The sequence below is a fragment of the Danio rerio genome, chromosome 24 (genome assembly GCF_049306965.1).
Source record: "Danio rerio strain Tuebingen ecotype United States chromosome 24, GRCz12tu, whole genome shotgun sequence".
NCBI lineage: Eukaryota > Metazoa > Chordata > Actinopteri > Cypriniformes > Danionidae > Danio > Danio rerio.
The window spans coordinates 43,716,382-43,739,000 of NC_133199.1; the positions used below are offsets into that span (position 1 = coordinate 43,716,382).

Below are 22,619 nucleotides of genomic sequence, written 5' to 3' on the forward strand. Positions count from 1 at the left end.
ACTTTAACTTGAGTACAAAAGTGTAGTCACTACTTCAACTTTTTCCACGGTTGGTAAGTTGTTTTAAACATGAGTATCTGTACTTCTACTTAAGTAAAGTATGTGTGTACTTTTACTCTCTCTGCCTGTAAGTCTTTTAAATAATTCTCTTGGACTTACAATCATACTATTTATCTTTATGTATCTTTTACCCACACATTAATTACCCCTGAAGCACTTTTTGTTTGATTTTGGGTAAATTTTGCATTGTTTTGACTACACTTTGCTCACACTTTACAATAAGCTTTAATAATATTTAAGAGTTAACAAAAAGCTCATCTTAATGTATTTTCTAACATGATCTGAATATGAATAATACTTGTAAAGCATTTATTAATCATAGTTCAACAATTGCTAATAATTAAAATGCAAAGTTGACATGAACTAGCAATGAATGACATTATTTTCATTAATTAATATTAGTGCTATAAGTTTAGTAAATACTATAATAAATCTAAAAATAACTGTAATAATAAATATTATTACAGGCATTACTGTTATTATTCATTCATTTTCTTTTCGGCTTAGTCACTTTATTTATCAAGGGTCGCCATCGTGGAATGAACCGCTATCTTATCCAGCATGTTTCCCTTTGAGGAAACCCACCTCAACATGGGAAGAACATGCAAACTCCACACAGAAATGCCAACTGACCCAGCCGAGGCTTGAACCAGTGACCGTCTTGCTGTAAAGCGACAGCGCTACCCACTGCGCCACCGCACTGCGCCACCGCACTGCCTTTATTATTATTATTATTATTATTATTATTATTATTATTATTATTATTATTATTATTAATAATAATAATAATAATAATAAAAACGACAACAGCAATAATAATAAACAGTGATAGTAAACATTGTTTCCTCATATTATATACATTAACTAATAAAACAAAATTGTAGTTAATTTTTATTATATTTATTTGGCCCCACTTTAAATTAGGTGGACTTAACAAATATGTACTTACAATCAAATTTAATAATTTATTATTGTGTAATTACATGGTTTAACATTGCACTTAGTATTGATCAAATACCTGCATGTAATAATTCATCTAATTAACTTCTGTAAAATAGTCTATATCAGGGGTGTCCAAACTTAGTCCTGGAGGGCCGGTTTAGTTCAAACCCCAATCAGACACACCTTAACCTCCCTTAAACCTACCCATACAACCAAAACTGTCCCTAACCCTTCTAGTATCCCCATTTCAAGAGGACTTCAAGTGTTCTGCAATACGTTATGAACACATTTAGCACATTTGATTCAGGTATGTACGTTTAGGCAGTCATTCACTCATTTTGCTTTGGCTTAATCCCTTATTTATCTGGGGTTGCCACAGCAGAATGAACCGCCAACTTATCCAGCATATGTTTTTTTCAATGCCCTTTCAGCTGTAGCCAAGTACTGGGAATCACCCATACACTCACATTTCCACACACTTATATAATATGGCCAACTTAGTTCATCAATTACCCTATAGCGCATGTTTTTGAACTGTGGGGGAAACCAGAGCACCTGAAGGAAACCCACACCAAAATGGGGAAAACATGCAAACTCTACACAGAAATGCCAACTGGCTCAGCCGGGACTCGAACCAGCGACCTTCTTGCTGTAAGGTGACACTGCTAATCACTGAGCCACCGTGACACGGGACCATTTATTTATTTATTTACTTTTTAAATTTAAAAATTTGTTTATTTGAATATAATGTGAATTATTTATTAATATTTTCAACAAAAAAAGTTTAAATTCTAAATGTGCAATTATATTTTTATTAATTAAACAATATTTATGCAAAATATAGTTTTTTTCTTTTCATCCGTGATCAAATCATTGATATGTAGATTCATATTCAGAACAAAACACATTTTAATTGCTCATAATTGTCTTTATTCTTAGGCTGTGAAAACATCACAATTTTATTTACAATTTTTAAGCATTTAATCTAGATAAATATTAATTTAAAGCTAAATTATAGTTTGTGTAAATCATAACTAAACTATAATTTGACGTTCATTTATTCAGCTTTTTGTGTGATGTAAAAAGTGAACTGTTTTATAGCTAAACTTATTTGACACCATCAGCATTTATTTAATGTCACAAACTGCAATTGTATATATACAGCACAAACACACTAACATGAAATTAAATCAGCTCAGTCTCTCTAAACGCCAGCGTATGTGCCGTTATAGAAGAAAGGCTTGTCTGAGACACAGTGACCTACGACCTCTGGAGTCCACCGCTGCACCTTCGGCTGACCCTTTTCATCGGGACGCACGATGACTGTGCTGCGGGACGCCAGCGAAGGGTCCTCGTTGAAAAAGTTGAAGGGACGCAGGAAAAATCCCACCGAGTTTCCTGGAGTCGCTGTGTTGGGAACGTCTTCGGAATGAGGAATGTGCAGGAAGCCCACCGTCACCCAGGCAACCAGATCCTGCAGAACAAACATGTGACTTTAAATTGTGTTTACTTTTTCCCCACTTAGTTGCCATGATGAGGAGTCAAATTTCATTCATGCATTCATCTTCTGCATACTGTAGTCTCTGTAGTCATCAGGAGTCGCCACAGCGGAATGAACCGCCAACTTATCCAGCATATGTTTTACACAGCGGATGCCCTTCCAGCTGCAACCCAATACTGGAAAACACCCATACACACTCGTGTATGAGACACTACGGCTAATTTGGTTTATTCAATTCCCTTATAGTGCATGTGTTTGGACTGTGGGGGCAACCAGAGCACCCGGAGGAAACCCACGTCAACACGGGGAGAACATGCAAACTCCACACAGAAATGCCAACTGACCCTGCCGGGACTCGAACCAGTGACCTTCTTGCTGTGAGGTGGCAGTGCTAACCACTGAGCCACCGTGACATCACACTTTAATAATAGTTAATGTATTGTCAATGTTCCTTCAGCTTAATCGCTTTATTCATCAGCGATATGATGTTGCCACAGCAGAATGAACTGCCAACTTATCCAGCATATATTTTACACAGTGCATACCCTTCCAGCTGCAACCCAGTGCTGAAAAAACACCCATACGTATATAATGGCCAGTTTAGTTAATCAATTCCCCTATAGCGCATGTGTTTAGACTGTGGGGGAAACCAGAGCACCCGGAGGAAACCCACGCCAACACGGGGAGAACATGCAAACTCCACACAGAATTGGCAACTGGCTCAGCCGGGAATCAAATGAGCTTCTTGCTGCGAGGCCACAGTGCTAATCACTAAGCCACCGTGCCGCCATAAACATATTTCAAAGAAACTCATGAATCATGCTGGTTTCAAACCCACAACCTCAGTGTTGGTAACGCAACGCTCAGCACATTGAGGTAGCCGATCAGGCTCAAATTTTTATTCCAAATTTAATTGAAGTTGAAGTACTAAAGTGACTATAATTAAAATTAAATGAATTAAAACTTGTGTTAATAGTTGTTAATGTGTTTTTAATAGTTAATATGTTTATTAGTTTGGTTAATAGCATTTACTGACATCAACTTTAGACCATCTCGTCCAATATTTATTAATCATATTTTAATCATAGTTAATAGTTTTCAACATTTACTAATTCATTATTAAAATCCAAACTTGTTAAAAGATTAGGTAATGCAGTGTGAGTTAACATTTATTTTTATTAAATAGCATCAACAAAGATGGATAAATGCTGCACTGCTTTAATATTTTTAGTTGGATCAAATTAACTTTTCTAATCATCATCAACTTGCATAAATCAAACTGACTAAACATGTTAAGTTAAACCTTGAATAACTTTAAAAATGCAGTTGAAACTCAATTAACTTAATAAAATAATAAAAAGTAACATAAGAACATTTGTTGTCAGGACTTTTTGTCTTAACGTTTTTTATAGTGTGTAATAATTGTATTGCTCATTGCTTGTTCGTGTTAGTATTTACATTAAGTATTATTAGTTATCTGTTTTTTTTTGTTTTGTTTTTTGCAAATTAACTCTTCAAATGGAAATTATAAAAAAAAATAATTATAAAGCATAATAGTATATTTACACAAAAAAAGAGTGCATGTAATGAATTGTTTAAGAGGGCTTCAGATATTTACTGAAACAGATTTTAGTACCTGTGCTGTCATTTCTTTCTCTAGTTGTTGGTTCAACATGGTTCAAGGCCTGGAGTATTTACAGTTCAATTTATGTATTTAATTTTTTATTAGCTGTTCATTACTTTTTACATGTGGTAATCTGATTGAATTATCAATTGCATCTTGTAATTTAGCATCTCTGAACATTTCACACTGCAAAAAAATGCTTTTCTTACATAGATTTCTTTTGGATTGTTTCTAGTCCAAATGTACAGTACAAAATTCTTAAATCAAGAAGCATTTTTTAGAGAAGCAAACAAATGGTCCTGTTTAAAGAAATAATATGCCAAAATTAAGTGAAGGTTTTCTTAAAACAAGTTAAATAATCTTCCAGTGGGCTAAGCAAAATAATCTAATGTGAAAAGAAAAAAATAAGACAGATTAAGAATAACAATTGACAGATTATTTAGCTTGTTTTGAGGAAAATCTTAGTAGGACCTATTTTTTTGCAGTGCAGCTGCATGAGCTTCATTTGGAGTTTGAGGTTGTACTTAGGAATTAACATCCTTAATTATCACTTTACCTGGTTAACAATGTTTTCATTGTTGCGAACGAACTCCTCAAAGGAAACGAGAGGCTCCCAGGGGTCATTCTGAGTGTAGATGCTGCTGCTGGTGACCTCACTGTCCTTGTGTCTGGTTACAGCCAATGGGTATCTGCAACCAACAAGCAATATTTGAGAAAAAACTAGTCAACACAGATTGCAAATGTTAATGTACTTTAACTCTTCATTTATGATCCTCTTAGTCTATGCTGACATTATCTTCAGCAGCTCAAACACTCAGCTTCTCACTCAGGGCTGCTGTTTATGCTAATGAGGGCAAGATGGTCTAGTGGGTGTGGCTTTTCCCTTTTGATGACACGTACAAAAGTGTTACTGCAGACTGTTTTGATCAAGTCTGATTATAAACGGTAGAACTAGTATATTTTAACCATTTGAGACTGCCTATATTCACACACTGTCGCATCATACCTGTGTTTAAACTTCTTATAAAAGTGATTTTTACTTTAATATTCGCTGCAAAAACTCACCTTGACCACGGGATACCATTTTCCTCCCTCCAGCCTCTGGGTAAAACGCTGTTAGCATGCGAGTTATACTGAATCCGGTATCCTTTCTTATGCCCCCATTTGTTCAGTTGATTGGGATTGTAGAAGTGCAGATATTTGGGGAACTTCTTGCCAAAGCGGAAAGCAGCGCTGCGTTCAGTTTCATACTGCGTCCTGTGCAGTTTCGATTGCATGATGGTGTGTCCGGGGCTCCAGGGGTTGGTGAAGTTCACATATTTCAGATCAATAGATTCAAAGCTGTTTTCCCTCCCTGTTTGAGGACATAGAGGACAAATGGTTAAATAAACAGTTTACAGTTCCTTTACAGCTCCCATAGAGTTAAACAGATGAGTTTTAGCATTTTTTTAATCCATTTAGCCAAACTAAGGGCCTGGTGGGAGCACTTTAGCTTAGCTTAGCATTAATCATTGAATCAGATTACAACATTAGCATCTCAATCAAAAATGACCAAAGAGTTTTGAGAATTTTCCTTTTTAAAGCTTGCCTTCACTTGTGTTATCATGTCGTAAGACCAATGGAAAATGAAAAATGTTGCTATGTTCTAGGGTTATAAGGCTAGGAACTACACTCTAAATCCAGCATAATTATTAAGTAACTTGTTTATTATATTGCAATGCTATTATGCAGCCTAAAAATAGTCCCAAGCACCAAGGCCTACACTTTCACCCAATCCAGGCTCATTCTGAATATGTACTCCTATATACATTTCTGGAGAGCGGCAAATACGTCCCAGGAGATACATTTTTTGCAGTTTTTGTTTTCTTGAATCCACCGGAGGCCACTGTGTATCCTTTTTGAGATCTTAAATTTACCTTGCAAGAGCCATTCGCACCTGCTCTTCTCGCATAAATCCACCAGAGACTGCTGTTGACTCACTGACTGACTGAATGACCAACTGATTGAACCCACCACCTTCACTAAACCCAACCAACAGTGTGTTGAAAAGCAATCCAGAATAAGAAAGGCCCCTAATTTTTACCACGTTTTCAGATCTGACCATGTTCTCACCTTGTTATTTACTTATTTATTTTATTTTTTGGCGTTTGTGTTTCACTCTCTTTTCTGGAACGGACTAGAACTCAATCATAGCGGTCAACTCCTCTCTGCCACTCAAGTCCACCAACGTATATGGCGAGCCACTAGACAAACTGGTTTCAGCAGGAAAGCAGTCCACATGGAGGTAAGCAGTCAGCTGCTATCGTGAAAAGGAACGCCTCGTGGCGTTCGTTTTAAAGACAAAATGCAGCCATATGTTCTTCTGGCTACATAATTTGCGATCTCCAGAAATTTATGCAGGGCTGCATTTTCAGAATGAGCATGTGTTGCTTTCACTACAACTTAGAACCTGTGTAATATCATTGCCTACGCTCCAGCCATGGTATGGCAGCAAAGTTATTTAAAATTATGCCAGAATGAGATTATAGTTCTTATTCATATTGGCCTAGAAAATAGCAACTTTAAATTTTTTCTTCAGTCTTAGCACTGTACACAATGTCCTCTAAACAGTTCTCCCACTAGAGATCAGCTGATTAGATTCAAAAAGGTAAAACTCAGCTTTTTAAATTGAGGTGAGCTTTCAAATAACCCTATCAACTTAAGAAATGTTGAGTGTTCCTTTATGTAAAGCATCTTATACAACTGACTCTCATTTGTGTTCTAATCAATGCACAGAGATCACAAAATAGATTAGATTTCAGATAGATGGCTCACCTGAAATGTCAAGGTCCACTTTATAATGAATTAGATGAGTGTGCAAGTTCCCAAGTACATAGTTGTAAACCCTGGTTCCATAGTTCAGTCCGTTTTCCGTGAAGAAGGTTGCATGGATATATCCAGTCGCACTCACTCTGGACTCCATAACACCATTCTGGTAGAAGACAAAGTCCCAGATGTAATCATAATTGTAGACTGTAGATGTAGTTCTGATCACCAGAACATGATTTTCCAGGCCTCCGTAGAAATTGTAGCCCCCTTGGAAGTTGCTATTAAAGTGCCTCCTTAAAGGAATGCCAGTGGTCATTTCAAAGATGCAGAGTGCGTTTCTGTAGCGCACAGGTTTGTCTGTGTCGTAGTAATGGTAGAGGTCAACAAAGTGAGCAATTTCTGGACAGTCGATCCCAGGTGATAATTCATAATCTGACGTCCCCATCGCCCACCCGGCATCAATGTATTTGGTCTGCATGGCTGCTGGAGTATCTCCGGAGTAGAAGGCTATGGCTTCCTGAAGAGCGATTTCATAAGCAATTCTCTCTCCATTGTAGCGAAGATCGAAGATCTGCAAACCAGCTGAAGAGCGAACCCGATAAGCAAAGGACCATCCGGCATACTCCACGAAATTCCCATCCACCTGAAATCTGCGCCCTTGTGGTTCAACAAGCTTTGCTCCATGGATGTTGGTCCGTGTGTTCATGTCTCCCCTGGGAATGTAAGTGGAGAAAAGATCCTCCTCATCATGCTCCGGAAGCTTGATTTTATCCACCGTCCCTTTCTCATACTTCTCCACGAATTCATCCAAGCTGTCGAAATACTGCCCGTTGTACCACACCTTCTCCACCGTCCACTTTTCATGATCCAGATCTTTGTGGTTAACAAGGACCTCGAAGCCTACTGGATGGATGAAGTATCCTTCCACAAACTTCTGCAGCATGATCCAGGTCCGCCTCTCTCCTGACGTTAGCCCGCGGGGAGCGATATCAGAGAAGGTCAGACAGCGTTTAGTGCAGTTGCCGTAAGTAAACCCGGTGCTCTCCTGCAGAATCTTATTCACTTTAGATCCCACTTTGTCCAAAACCCCACTTAGGTGTTCGTACTCCACTGCAGAGATCGGCCGGGACTCAAAGCGGATGTTCTTGTTGTTCTTGAATGTTTTCAGATGGTAAGTCTTCGGGAATGGAAGTGGGCCAACGATGTATTCAGTGACATTTGGCACCGCTTGGTTGCCGAACTGCACCACCACACGTGCCTGGCGGGATGGTTTGGCCTGTCCTTTGTCCAGTGCACGCAGCGCCTCATGCTTTCGGGGAACATGCAGCTCCATGAGGAGGATGCTGTTCTTCTTGAGGGATGTTCCCCGTGCTGAGGTGAGGCCCAGCTCGCTGCAGGAGTACAGGTAATCCCTCACCGCGTACATTTCTTGCGGAGTGAGGTCAGCAAACATCATCGCCCCGTGATGAGCCCATTCCCGCGTTCGTGATGAAGCGGAGGATGAAGCCAGAGTTGCCAGCAGGAGCATCCAGGAAAACCACATGCTGGCTCCTGAGAAATACAGAAGGAACAGATTAATATTGACGAATCTCAACCGGCAAACTGTCTGTCTGTCTATTTACCTGTCTATCAATCTATCAATCAATCAATCAATCCGTCCGTCCGTCCGTCCGTCCGTCCATCTATCTATCTATCTATCTATCTATCTATCTATCTATCTATCTATCTATCTATCTATCTATCTATCTATCTATCTATCTATCTATCTATCTATCTATCTCTGTGTCTGTCTATCTATCTATCTATCTATCTATCTATCTATCTATCTATCTATCTATCTATCTATCTATCTATCTATCTATCTATCTATCTATCTATCTATCTATCTATAAACTGTTTTTATCTATCTATCTATCTATCTATCTATCTATCTATCTATCTATCTATCTATCTATCTATCTATCTATCTATCTATCTATCTATCTATCTATCTATCTATCTATCTATCTATCTATCTATCTATCTATCTATAAACTGTTTTTATCTATCTATCTATCTATCTATCTATCTATCTATCTATCTATCTATCTATCTATCTATCTATCTATCTATCTATCTATCTATCTATCTATCTATCTATCTATCTATCTATCTATCTATCTATCTATCTATCTATCTATCTATCTATCTATCTCTGTGTCTGTCTATCTATCTGTCTATCTGTCTATCTGTTATGTATGTATCTATCTATCTATCTATCTATCTATCTATCTATCTATCTATCTATCTATCTATCTATCTATCTGTCTATCTGTCTGTCTGTCTGTCTGTCTGTCTGTCTGTCTGTCTGTCTGTCTGTCTGTCTGTCTATCTATCTATCTATTCACCATACTTTACAGTATATCATTCAGTCATTTTATCTGTCTGTTTTGTCATTGAATCCATCCATCCGCCCATCCATGATTCCTATCTATCTTGAACTATTATAAATTATCAAGGCTTTGTCAGTTTTAAAGTTTTCAGTCTAGTTTATGCTAGTTTTTAAGCAGAATTCAGGTTAACACTGAACATGAAACACTTTGTCCTTTGTACAGAGAGCATGTACTAAATTATAGTAATAAAGATACAGCAGGGCCGTGAGCCAGCACATCTCTCTTCCTCTGTCCCACTTATTTTCCCTTTACTAACAGAAGAAACAGGCAAAACTAAATGCTTGATTTTACTACCTGCTGGCATTCATCCTTCCAGCAAAATGGGCAGTAATTAAGCTGACATTGTTTCTTCTGCCACCCAAAATCTGTTCATCAGGGCCTTTATTCCTGCTAAAAATGTCACTTTGTTCTTTTAAGCTTCTATCGAGGCACAATCTCTTTCTAACATTCTCTGCTGCAGCGTTGATTCAATTGCACTCTTATGTAACCCTACTTTGCATAAAGGTCCAGTGACTCACATTGTAATTAGAATAAAACTGAGCAAGAAATAATAACAGCACATATTAAATGATAAAACACAATGAGCTTACCTTCAGTGGCTCTTTCCAAGTTTGCTGGCTTGTTAAATTCCCTGTAAGCGTGGACGCTACAGCTGCAATCTGTTTTTTTGGATCAGACGGTAGATGCAGTCCTCTTCTGAATCAAATGGCTCTGATGTTTCTGCTTTTATCAACCACCCACTGCACTTGAATGGAAGGTGATTGGCCAGCAGAAGGTCATAAAACTTCAGAAGAACAAAGGCGAGGGATGATTGATGGCTTTTTTTGCATGATCAGTGCACATTTTCACAGTGTAACGCTATCAAGATGAAGTTTTAATTGCAAAATTTAGATTTAATATCTGGGAGTTTTCTGACAAGTGTTTGCACTGTTTACATTTAACATGATTGTGCATTTTGGTCAGCTCTTATGAAATCAGAAAATATAATTGAAGAATTCTTCTCCCACATTCACATGGCCTCTTCTTAAGCATCAAACTAAACACTATGAAAGTGTTTACATTTTTCCTAGAGACCCAAACAGTACACAATGTCTCCCTTTTCTAAACCATTAATATCACCGGCAGCTAGCTCTCTGCAACTCTCACATGTTCACACACTGAAGCCAAGTATGGTCAGCCTGGTCAGTACTTAGATGGATGTGCCTAATGTTGGAGCACATCTGATCATTTCTGGAAGCTGATTCCAGCAGCGATGGCTGTAGTGGCTGAAGGCAGATTCACTCTGCTTTGACTGAACTCTTGGAATTTTTAGTTTGTATGATCCTAAAGATCTGAGTAATCTGTTGGGTTTGTATTCAGTGAGCATATCTGTAATGTATTTAGCTCCTAGGCCATTTAGTGATTTATAGACCAGTAATAATACTTTAAACTCTATATTTTATATACTCTACACTTAAACTCTATTCTGAAGACCTGAGGACAGGTGTGATGTGCTCTGATTTTCTGCTTCTGGTTAGAATCCTGGCCGCAGCGTTCTGGATGAGCTGCAACTGTCTGACTGTGTTTTTGGGAAGGCCAGTGAGGAGGCCGTTACAGTAATCCACCCTACTGCTGATAAAAGCATGAACAAGTTTCTCTGAGTCTTCACTGGAAACAAAAGCAATGTTTTTGAGATGATAGTATGCTGATGTACTAACTGCTTCGACATGACTATTGAAACTCAGATCTCAGATATTATAAACTCAGATATTAATATTATAATATTTTTATTTTTGGACTGTCTGCTATCAAACTGATGAAATGATTGAGATTTGTTAGCTAAGAAGAGGTTGGAAAATGTGTAATCTCGATATGCATGCAAGAACAGTATTCTATCTTTAATAATACAGTATTAATCTTTGCACTTTAAGCATAAGAACAGCATGTGTGATGAGTATAAATGTCAGTAGATATCTACACTCTCAACAGTCTCATTCAGGGTATTTTGGATAGTTTTATGGCCCGTTTCCTCTGAGTGGTACGGTTCGGTTCATTTCTGTACGCTTTTATGGCCGTTTCCACTGTCAATAAGCTTACCGAACCAAAGAGTACATTACCGTACCACTTTTCGGCACCCTTTCAAAAGGGTGCCAAAAACGAGAATAGGTACCAAAAGGTGGAGCTACATGCGCAGCCGAACGCTGATTGGTTGCAGAGATACGTCACAAGCTCGTGGAGCTAAACAGAACGTAAACAAAGGATCCGCCATGTTCTAAGACACAGCTGAGAGATTACATGGATATACTATATGCATATGATAACGAGCCATGGATGACCCGAGCTCAAACAAACCTTGTCGTCGTCTTGATGAACAGACACAAAGCCAAGAAGAACAAAATCTGCCGTGTCCTGTTGTTGCTGTACGAGCCTGTCTAAAAGCGCGAGCGCTATTCGCTTTCTTCCGGGAGCTCGCGATCGCGTCTATATTTGATATAACGAATTTCTTGAGCTGATGATAATAACGTGTGCATGATTATTAAAGTGTCTCCGACATCTGATCCATTTAGAAAGAAAAGGACAGGCGCGAGAAGAAGCCCGGCAAAACACAGGAGCAAAAGTGTTTTAGTAACCTGAATCATGAACACACTGCCATGATTATCTTCGCCTTTTGGACTATTATGAACTGGGAATGACAGAAAGACTCTCTGACAGAGCTTACATGTGCTGCTGAAGATTATAGACACAGATGAGAGGTTTGCTCTGACTGTGAGCTCTATTGTGTGTGTTTTTGAACTCAAATAAGTACTAAATGTCTGCTGTGTGTACTTTTTCTGTAATTAATAATATATCGGAGACTGTAAGGGGCTGTATGTGTTCATATATGTTGAATTTATATATTTATTTTATATAATTACAGACGTTACAGTAGCCTATTTCACACTGTCATTGATCTGCAGTTATAATCAAGTCATGTTCATAGAAAAGTTAGAAATAAACATTTATAAACAAGTATTTTTGTGTATAGAGCATCTGTTTTGTGAGAAGTGCTTCTCATATGATATGTAAACGACCCATACAGCTTTACTGTAGACATTTATTAGAGTGAGCATGACGTCGACTTAAACCTTCTGTCGTACACCACGCCCAACAAAAGGGTATCCTTTGTGGTGGAAACGCAAGCCTGATAAAGGTGAACCGTACTGACCCGAACTGTTCCGTACTGTACCAGTCAGTGGAAACGAGCCATTAGTGTCCAGGTTGTGCTATCTAGCTTCTAAGGTGCACCAGGGCTCTGTTCTCAGACCAGTTATATTCTTAGTTTGCATGGCATCATTTCATTTAGAAACATGGGTTTTCTAAATGAAATGATGTTGCTATGTCCCTTACATCCTAAACATGGCTAATCAAAATTCAGCATGTCTGACAGAACTTTCCTGCTGGATGTACTGTAGGACCATCACTTTCAGTGCAATTATGAACCGGTCATGAACTATTGGTTGTCCTAAGAGAGTTGGCTTTGTAACCTATTGGCTTTAGGTTCAAGTTTACATCTGCCAGGAATTGCAGGTGCAACAACCAGTGTGTGTGTTTTTACTGTGTGCACTTGGACGGATTAAATGCAGTGCATAAGTTTGCCTATTTTTCTACTTTCAGTCTTTTTGAAGTGACTAGTGGGTGTCACGGTGGCTCAGTGGATAGCACTGTCACCTCACAACAAGAAGGTCACTTGTTCTAGTCCGGGCTGGGCCAGTTTGCATTTCTGAGTTTGCATGCTCTCCCCGTGTTTGTGCGGGTTTCCTCTGGGTGCTAGCCCAAACACTTGCGCTATAGGGGAATTTATAAACTAAATTGGCCTTAGTGTATGGGTGTGTGTATAAATATGAGTGTATGAGTGTTTCCCCATACTGAGTTGCAGCTGGAAGGGCATCCACTGTGTAAAACATATGCTGAAATAGTTGGCAGTTCAATCTGCTGTGGCAATCCCTGATAAATCGGGGACTAAGCTGAAGGAAAATGAATAAATAAATAAATAAATGAATGAATGAATGAATGAATGAATGAATGAATGAAGTGACTAGTTGAGTTCATTTGATCCAACTTAAATATTTAAGGAAACAACAAATATTTGTAGTGTGTCAATAATATTATTGCCACAAAAAATGTCAGAATAAGTATTTATTTATTAAGAGCACTGAAATACTGATGTATATTATATTAATATTGTGCATTTTGTGATGAAATAAAACGTCTTAAAATATATATGCAAAGTTAAGTGTATATTGCTTCAGTGTATATGCTGTATATATTAGCTTTAGTATGCTTCAGTATAGTATTCTGAGTGTTAATAGCTATGAACATGATGTAGAAGTGAATTTTGTGGAAAACAGTGACTGAAAAAAATACTCTGCACATAAAAAGCCAGATGTACAAACTTTTCAAATGCAGTTCACATGTGTGATATCCATAGTATAAAGCCATATGCATGTATTTCCACAGAGAGTAAGAAACTTGGCATCTGAAGCGAGTTATATTACGATCAGTGGGATTGGGAATTAGATACTCAGCAGATGCAGTTATTGCGCTGTAGTGTCTGCTCGTTTCACACCAATGAAATGCAATCACTGAAAATCCCCTGACGTGAAACAGATCACCAGGATCCAGCATATGTGAGACTCGTGGTTTATTATTGTCTTGAGTTTAATTGAGAATTTAAAAGGGTAGTTCAACCAAAAAATGAATGGGTGTTGTCATTTACCTGTTTTGTTTTTATTAGATGTCATAAAGAATCTACATAAGTAACAAATAATAGCATATATAAAACTAATAAATGAACAATTTTAGGGGCAAATACAATTAAGTATAAACATATTAGATACAAAATCAGACAAATATTACGAGCTTACTCTGACCTGTTCATGTTACAATGATAGTGATTATACAGTAATGGGCGGGGTTAATGAACTAGGAGTAATCTCATTGGCCAGTGCTGAATTTTCACTTGCTCTAAACATTTTCCAATTTCTTTCTTCTGTTGAACCCAAATCAAGCTTTTTAAGATTATTTTTATCCATAGAATACATATATTTTTCTGAATATGGATATTAGTGGCTATAGTTGTGTTTAAGAGAAAAAGAAAGCCTTAACTCATTCATTCATTTTCTAGTCGGCTTAGTCCCTTTATTAATCCGGGGTCGCCACAGCGGAATGAACCACCAACTTATCCAGCAAGTTTTTACGCAGCGGATGCCCTTCCAGCCGCAACCCATCTCTGGGAAACATCCACACACACACATTCACACACACACTCATACACTACGGACAATTTAGCCTACCCAATTCACCTGTACCGTATGTGTTTGGACTGTGGGGGAAACCGGAACACCCGGAGGAAACCCACGCGAATGCAGGGAGAACATGCAAACTCCACACAGAAACGCCAACTGAGCCGAGGCTCGAACCAGCAACCCAGTGACCTCCTTGCTGGCGACAGCACTACCTACTGTGCCACTGCTTTGCCAAACCCTTAAGTCATACTACTTAATTTAGTAAACAGTGAGTACATTTGTCGACACTTTCATTCTCGCTATTAATAAACTATTCACTATGACTTTTGCCTCAATATGCTCATATTTTCTGCTTATCAGTAATTATTAAGGTAGTAGTTACAGTAAATTTAGGTATTATGATTAGGGATGTAGAATCTTAAAGATGCAGAATATGTGCTTTATTGGTACTAACAAACAGCCGATATCACAATAATATCAACCCAGGCTCATTCTGAATATGTACTCCTGTATGCATTTCTGGAGAGCGCCAAATATATCCCAGGAGCTACGTTTGTATGCAATATTTGTTTTCGTGAATCCATCAGAATCCGCTGTGTGCGCTTTTTCAGATCTCAAATTTCTTTTTGAATGCCATTCTTTCATTTCTTGCGTAAATCCACCAGAGGCCGCTGTTGACTGACTGACTGATCCATTGATCCAGCCTCCTCCTTCCCTAAACCCAACCAATAGTGTTTTCAAAAGCACTGATTGCCCCAATTGATTTAATACTTGTTTTTTTGTCTTTTTTTTGTCATACCTGCTTTCTGAAGCATTCTACGCCAGTCGTCACAGTCAATTCTGCTCCACATCACAAGTCTGCCATTGTACACAGCGAGCCACTGAACAAATTGGTAACAGCAAAAAAGTCATCAATATGGAGGTAAGTGGTCAGCTGGTAGGCGTGAAAAGTAGTGGTCATTAAAACATGTAGTGTTTGTTTTAAAGATCAAACACAGCCATACGTACCTCTGGCTACATAATTCACGATCTCCCGAAATGTATATAGGAGTACATTTTCAGAATGAGCCTGTGTTGCAACCATATGAGGGTAATAAACCACTAGTAAATAGTGTGAATTGTATCTTAAATTAAGGTATTAGCATATTTTTTTAAACAAACTATCCCTTAATACATGAAAAGCTGCGATCTCTCATGTGCAATGTTAAGTTTTATGCTTGTGCTTTATTAACACAAGTGTTTTCTGCTGGCACTCAGTTTGATCACTGTGTTCTCTCTGGTATGATCTGTTTCAGCTTCACAGATATTTGGCTGTGTACATTTTGTTATGCTGATGTTTATCTGGAAAGATGAAATGTCTAAACTGTCTATTGATGAAAAGCTTATAAGAAGGCCAGAGGGACAAATAAAACTCCAACAATGCAGGTATTCTGCTTTTGATTTACTGCTGATTGTTTTAATCATACTTGTTAATGCTTACAAATGTGTCTCTCTGTTACAGTAAACAGCATTTTTTTGGATTTTTTTTTATCTATCACACTTTATTTGAATGTTGTTGCTCCCCCCCCTAAAAATCATGGATGTTCTATAATATTTCAAACATATAATACAATTAATCTCAAGTGCACATACTGTAAATGCAGAGTCTTTGCAAATGCAAAATGCAAATAGATAATGTCAAATTAAGTCAAAATTACTGATGCATACATTCACCAGGATTGAAATGTTTCAGAATAAGAAATGCATTTTCATGCACAAAAATGTTGTGAGTTTGGAAAAACACTTGTTTTCTCTTGCATGTTTTTTTTTTAATTGGGATATTCAGGATGTTGATTCTTTCTGGAGGATGGTTTATGCCCAGATCTAAATATTTGACAGTTGTCTTCTCATTTGGAAGATGAGGACTTATCTTCAAAACACTGCTCTGTCTTTATTGCTGAAGATGAATTAGTGTTTGACATTCATGTTTCAGTGTGTACATCTGTAGGTCATCTGAGGCTCTCTGCCTGGACTAAAATATTAGCCGTCTACCAAGAGCATAGCATTTTAGTGCAAAATATCAAAGTAAATATTTGTCTATTATTGTTTTTTTTTCTCTCATTTTGAATTAAGATTTAAATATTTTCCTTTTTTATTATTGAATTTTGAAGTATTAGTAATATTTAATGTTATAGTGTATATTTTTAGCTTAAAATATATAATATCTTGTCCTAGAAAGTTTGCATACCCCTTGCAGACATATATGTATGCAAGGGGTATGCAAATACATATATATTTATGTATGATATATATATGAGCAATATCACACTCGTAGCAGTGCTGATATACGGCCATATCGCACTGCTACGAGTGTGATATTGCGTTTATACAACAGTTCAACATCACAATCCTGTATATAAATAAGAAAATCAAACACGGATAGTCTAAAAACACTTTGTTGTTTTTATTAGAAACTACTTTTTTCCATCATTTATTCACATCTGCAGTTGACGTCAAAACAGCAGAAGCCATTACTAATGCACCAACGTCATTTTACAGCTAGTGTTTGAATGACTCTATGTCTAAAGTGATGACAAAACTGCTGATTTTACTTACACTTTAAGATTATAAGGCTGAACGTGACATGAAATGCCATCCATCTACAGAGATATCTTCTTAAAGTGTTACAGTCTACAGTATTTCTCTGTAGCATTCAGGATTTCACAATAATTAACCACGAAATAACAACGAATCCACTAACGTTACCAGACTGCTGTTGTGTTTGCGATAAGGAAAAACGCTTAACAACACAACACACATTCCTGATATGCGAGCAAATCGGTATAAATACAACACTACAACATACAAAAAGAGAGATCATCTAATCTGTCAACATGTCTCTGAAAATCCGGGAGACTGGGGGGGAGAGGGTGCTCGGGGGTGAGGTTGAGACCTGGATACATTGGGTTCGGGCTTTGATCGGGTACTGTACCAAAGTTGGCAACCCGGGGGTGTTTAGTTTACAGACTGTACTCATGAGGGGGGTGGGTGAACTTACGGGAGTGCTTTAGAAAGAAATAAAAATGGGATGTTTGCGGGAGACTGTGTGGGCGGACCGGCGGAGTAATATACAAAGGGTAAAGAGGCTGTACGAATGTTGATATTAGCCAATCGAATTCGAGATCCAGACAGAACTGTTGTGTGTGTGTATATATATATATATATATATATATATATATATATATATATATATATATATATATATATATATATATATATATATATATATATATATAAAACATTCAAATGCTAATCTCAATATTATTAGTGCCCCTAGGAATTATAGTTTTTTTGATTGGCTACAGAACAAACCACTGCTATACAAAAACGTGCCTAATTAAAATAAAATGTAAATTAAATTGCGCTGTCATTCATTCATTCATTCATTCATTCATTTTCCTTCGGCTTAGTCCCTTTTTTATCAACGTTCGCCACAGTGGAATGAACCACCAATTATTCCAGCATATGTTTTATGCAGCGGATACCCTTACAGCTGCAACCCAATTCTGGGAAACACCCACACACTCTCACATTCACACACACACAAACACACACTCATACACAGCCAATTAACTTTATTTTGTCGACCTAGCGCATGCTTGTTTGTCCTCACTGTTAAACAGTGCAAAATAATAAAAATTTCACAAGAGGAACATTCTCTTTACATATAACTAAGATATTTTATGGCATAAATTGGAATAACTGGAATTAAAACCTTTTATTTCAGTAAACATTTTGTAGGTCATATTATAATTTATTTCCCTGAGATGGGTTGCGGCTGGAAGGGCATCCGCTGCGTAAAAACTCGCTGGATAAGTTGGTGGTTCATTCCGCTGTGGCGACCATGGATTAATAAAGGGACTAAGCCGACAAGAAAATAAATGAATGAATGAATGTTATAATTTAAACAATATGTATTTTACTATTCATAGTTAACTTTTAGTAACTCTGTTTAAATAGATCAGTGTTTCAAAAGCATCACAAATCCAGACTATTTACCCTCTTCAGGAAGTCAAGCTGAACATTTCACAAAGATTTTGCATGTTAAGCAGAGATTAGTGGAAGTGGATGCAGTACAATGGTCACCTCTAAAGTCAAAGGTCACTCATTCATGTACAATATTGCATGGTTTATCTTTGCCGGGATGACAGCACCTAATATTAGACTAGATATTTTTATATTTTAACTAGGTTAATTAGGGTAAAGTTAGGGTAATTAGGCAAGTCATTGTATAACAGTGGTTTGTTCTGGAGATAATCTAAAGCCAATGCAGATTAAGGGGGCTTATAATATTGACCCTAAAATGGCTTTAAAAAATTAAAAACTGCTTTTATTCTAGCTAAAATAAAACCAATAAGACTTTATCCAGTAGAAAAAATATTATAGGAAATACTGTGAAAAATTTCTGAATCTGTTCAACATCATTTGGGAAATTCACAGGAGGGCAAATAATTCTGCCTTCAACCGTATAGTGAAATTAATAGTAAATCTTCTGTTACTGTAAAGGAAATGTTGAAAGGTGGCAGCTGTGTTTGTGTCCGGAAACCCCCGAGATGTCGCCTGCGTTTACATGCCCCCTGCTCCTCACCTATTGACTTACTTTATTAAATAAACGCCCCCGAAATCCTGCCACCAAAGTGAGTCTTTATAGGATTAGACCTGCACAAACAGGCCTCCATCAGAGCATCTCCACCAGCTCGTCTAGCCTCGCTTCTATTTCAGCCGCGTCACCAAATGAGCAGCTAATGGATGCGTTTACAGCTGTGACCTGCTGAATGGTCCACCAATGGTACTCTGCACACATGCTGCCACAGACACGTCCACTTTCTGAGCTTAAAACACACACACCTACACTAAAGCACAGCAAAAATAGCCAATCAACATCTGTGGATGAGTCAAGACGGAGATTTATCCGATATATGATTGTGGAATAACAGGAGGATTATAGGAATCAATACAGATAAAGGAATACTTTTTTGTGTTTTGTGTTTCTGAGGAATACTAAAGATTCAGGTAAGTGTTGTCTGCAGAATTCGATCACGCTTATGTTGCTGATTGTGTGTTTAATTGCACTGAAAAAAAAATATTCAAAGATGATTCCTTGGATTTACTCAACTTTTTAACGTTGAAGGGTTGTAAACAATTTATTTGTGTTGAATTTAAACAAACAAATTAAGTTGAACATTATTAAACTTAATTTGTTTGTTTAAATTCAACACAAATAAATTGTTTGCAACAGTTCTGCATGCAACACTTTTTTATTTGTAAATGTTGTTACACTGGAAAAAAGGCTGGGTTTATGCACAATCTATTTGTGTTGCGACAACATGAAGGAATCCTTCAGCTTTTAACAGAAATTGAGGTAAATAATAAACAGTAGGCTAATAATTCTGACTTCAACTGCATATATAGGTTAGTAACTACTAGGTATTTACATGAAAATAAATAAGTACAATGTAGTTATTGTGTTTTGTAATGTATTGCACAACAGTTAGGGACTTATTAGCCCCTTTAATTTTATTTCTTTTTTTATTATTATTATTTTGCAAATAATACGTTTAATTAACTTGTTAATTTTTACAAATTGAAGTGGATTGAATGTAAAGCAAATGTGAGTTTGCGTCAGGATGATGATTCACTGGCCGCGTTTTTAAGCGATGTTGTTAGGCTATATTGCAGAGTTTGATGCTGCATGGCTACTTTCGTAAATTTGGCAACAAACATTTTACATACAAATTGGAAATGTCAGTTATTTAATATTAATGTATCAATAGGATGTGAGGACTAGTTACATACCTTTCTCACTCACTATCCTTCAGCTTTGTCTCAATTCAATTCAGCTTTATTTGTAAAGCCCTTTTACAATGTAGATCGTGTCAAAGCAGCTTCACATAAATGGTCATAGTAACTGGAACAGTTTAGTTCAGTTTTTAGGGTTTACATCTTGATTTGATTTGATTTATTTATTTTCTAAAAAAATATCATACATAAAATATTTTTAACAAAAAAATACATTTCAACATGGTCGAAAATGGAGTGGGATGAAGCCAACACAATCTCACGGCAATTCGTAACTTTTTCATTTAGTGGCTAATTCGTACAAATTCGTATGATCTAATTCGTAAATTTTAGTACGATTTGCGTATCCCCCAATGACGGTTGGGTTTAGGGGTGGGGTTAGGTGCCACGCCTCCTTTTTTCAAATCTTACATTTTCTTACGACTGAACTTGTACGAATTCGTACGAATTAGCCACTAAACTGCCAAAACGTAAAATACTTACGTTTTCTCGTGAGATCAGGCTGGATGAAGCACAAGCTTATTATTTTCTTACCCCATTACCACATACATCATTCATTTATTACTTAAATCAGTGGTTCTCAAACTTTTATCATCAAGTACCACCTCAGAAAAAAATTGTCTCTTAAAGTACCACCAAAATGAGCAATATTGAAATACAGTAGTGTAGTAGACCTAGTTAAGCAGCTAAAACTCTGCACAGTTAAAAAATGTGGCAGATTACCTCAGAAATATAGGCTATTTGTCATATATGGCATATTATATACATCATTTTTGATAAATTTTGAAATGTGTGCAGCATGTACATGACATATTTAATTTCTCCGCGTACCACTAGAAGGAAGCCTGCGTACCACTAGTGGTACACGTTCCACAGTTTGAGAACCACTGACTTAAACTTATTTCTTCTTTTACTTATCTCTTCTTTTTACATGAGACATATTTTATCCTTATGGCATCCTTGACAAATTATATGTTTGATTCCATTTGTACCTTTACATTTTGTAACATATTCCCAGAGAAAAAATAAAAGTATATATACAAATAGAAAAAAGAAACAAACAGTACTGCGAATGCAATTAATTAAAATTGCATCTTATCTTTCTCTTTTTACCCTTTTTTAATCACCTTCATCATTATATTCCTTTAATATATATATATATATATATATATATATATATATATATATATATATATATATATATATATATATATATATATATATATATATATATATATATATATATATATATATATATTTATATTTATACAGTATTTTAAATTGATTATTTTCCTGACGTTGTTTGAGAGTCTGATCTAGACTCTTCCATAATTTCACACCACATACAGACATACCCAAACCTTTTAAAGTTGTTCTTGTTCTCAACCTCCTAAAATTGACTTCTTCTCTCAGGTTATATCCCCCTTTTTGTTCTTCAAAAAACTTTTGTATGCATTTTGGAAGTAGTTTATTCCTAGCTTTAAACATAAATTGTGCTGTTTTAAATGTAACCAAGTCATTGAACTTGAGTATCTTGAATTTAAAAAAATGAAGGATTTGTATGCTCCAAATACCCCACATGTTCTATTAGTTCTGCATTGTACATACAGATTGTTATTATTTTTATTTATATTTAATGACAATTTGTTTACGTCAAACCAAAATTTCAATTTATAAATTGCTGTTTTAATCAACTTCATAAGTTTTGGTAAATTATGCCCAGAACAAAAAAATACTTGTATCATCTGCAAATAAAATAAACTCTGATATCTTACACATATCATTAATGTAAATTATAAATATTATTGGACCTAAAACTGATCCTTGTGGAATACCACAGTTCAGTTCAGTTTAGCTCAGTTCAGTGTGCTTTAAAATCATTACTGAGAGTCCAAACACTGAAGAGCAAATCCATCGATGGGTAGCTCTACCAATCCTGAACCATGCAAGCTAGTCGCGACAGCGGAGAGGGCAAAAAATTCACCGATAGGAGAGTGAAGAAAAAAACCTTGAGAGAACCAGACTCAGTTGGGCACGACCATTTTAATTTCTCCGCTGGCCAAACGTCTTGTGCAGAGCTGCAGTCTCAGCGGTGGAGGCTGGAAGCTGGCCTCAGCGAAGACTCGTCTGTCCCTGGAGCGTCAATGGAA

General features: G+C 36.8%; 2 protein-coding genes across 2 annotated transcripts in view; one reads left to right on the forward strand and one right to left on the reverse strand.

The window, feature by feature from the left end:
- sspo (SCO-spondin) overlaps positions 1-22,619 on the forward strand; it is a 188,449-nt gene that overhangs the window by 5,716 nt on the left and 160,114 nt on the right. The window contains exon 3 of the mRNA XM_073941181.1: positions 15,927-16,056. Within this exon, the coding sequence (XP_073797282.1) occupies positions 15,927-16,056 (130 nt within the window). The remainder of the gene's footprint in view (positions 1-15,926; positions 16,057-22,619) is intronic.
- On the reverse strand, positions 1,910-10,035 carry aoc1 (amine oxidase copper containing 1). The gene is made up of 5 exons (NM_001077598.1): positions 9,958-10,035; positions 6,942-8,486; positions 5,193-5,481; positions 4,684-4,816; positions 1,910-2,476 (listed from the first exon to the last, which is right to left on the reverse strand). Exons 2-5 carry the CDS (start codon positions 8,476-8,478, stop codon positions 2,207-2,209), a joined length of 2,229 nt encoding a protein of 742 aa, NP_001071066.1. The 5' UTR covers positions 8,479-8,486; positions 9,958-10,035; the 3' UTR covers positions 1,910-2,206.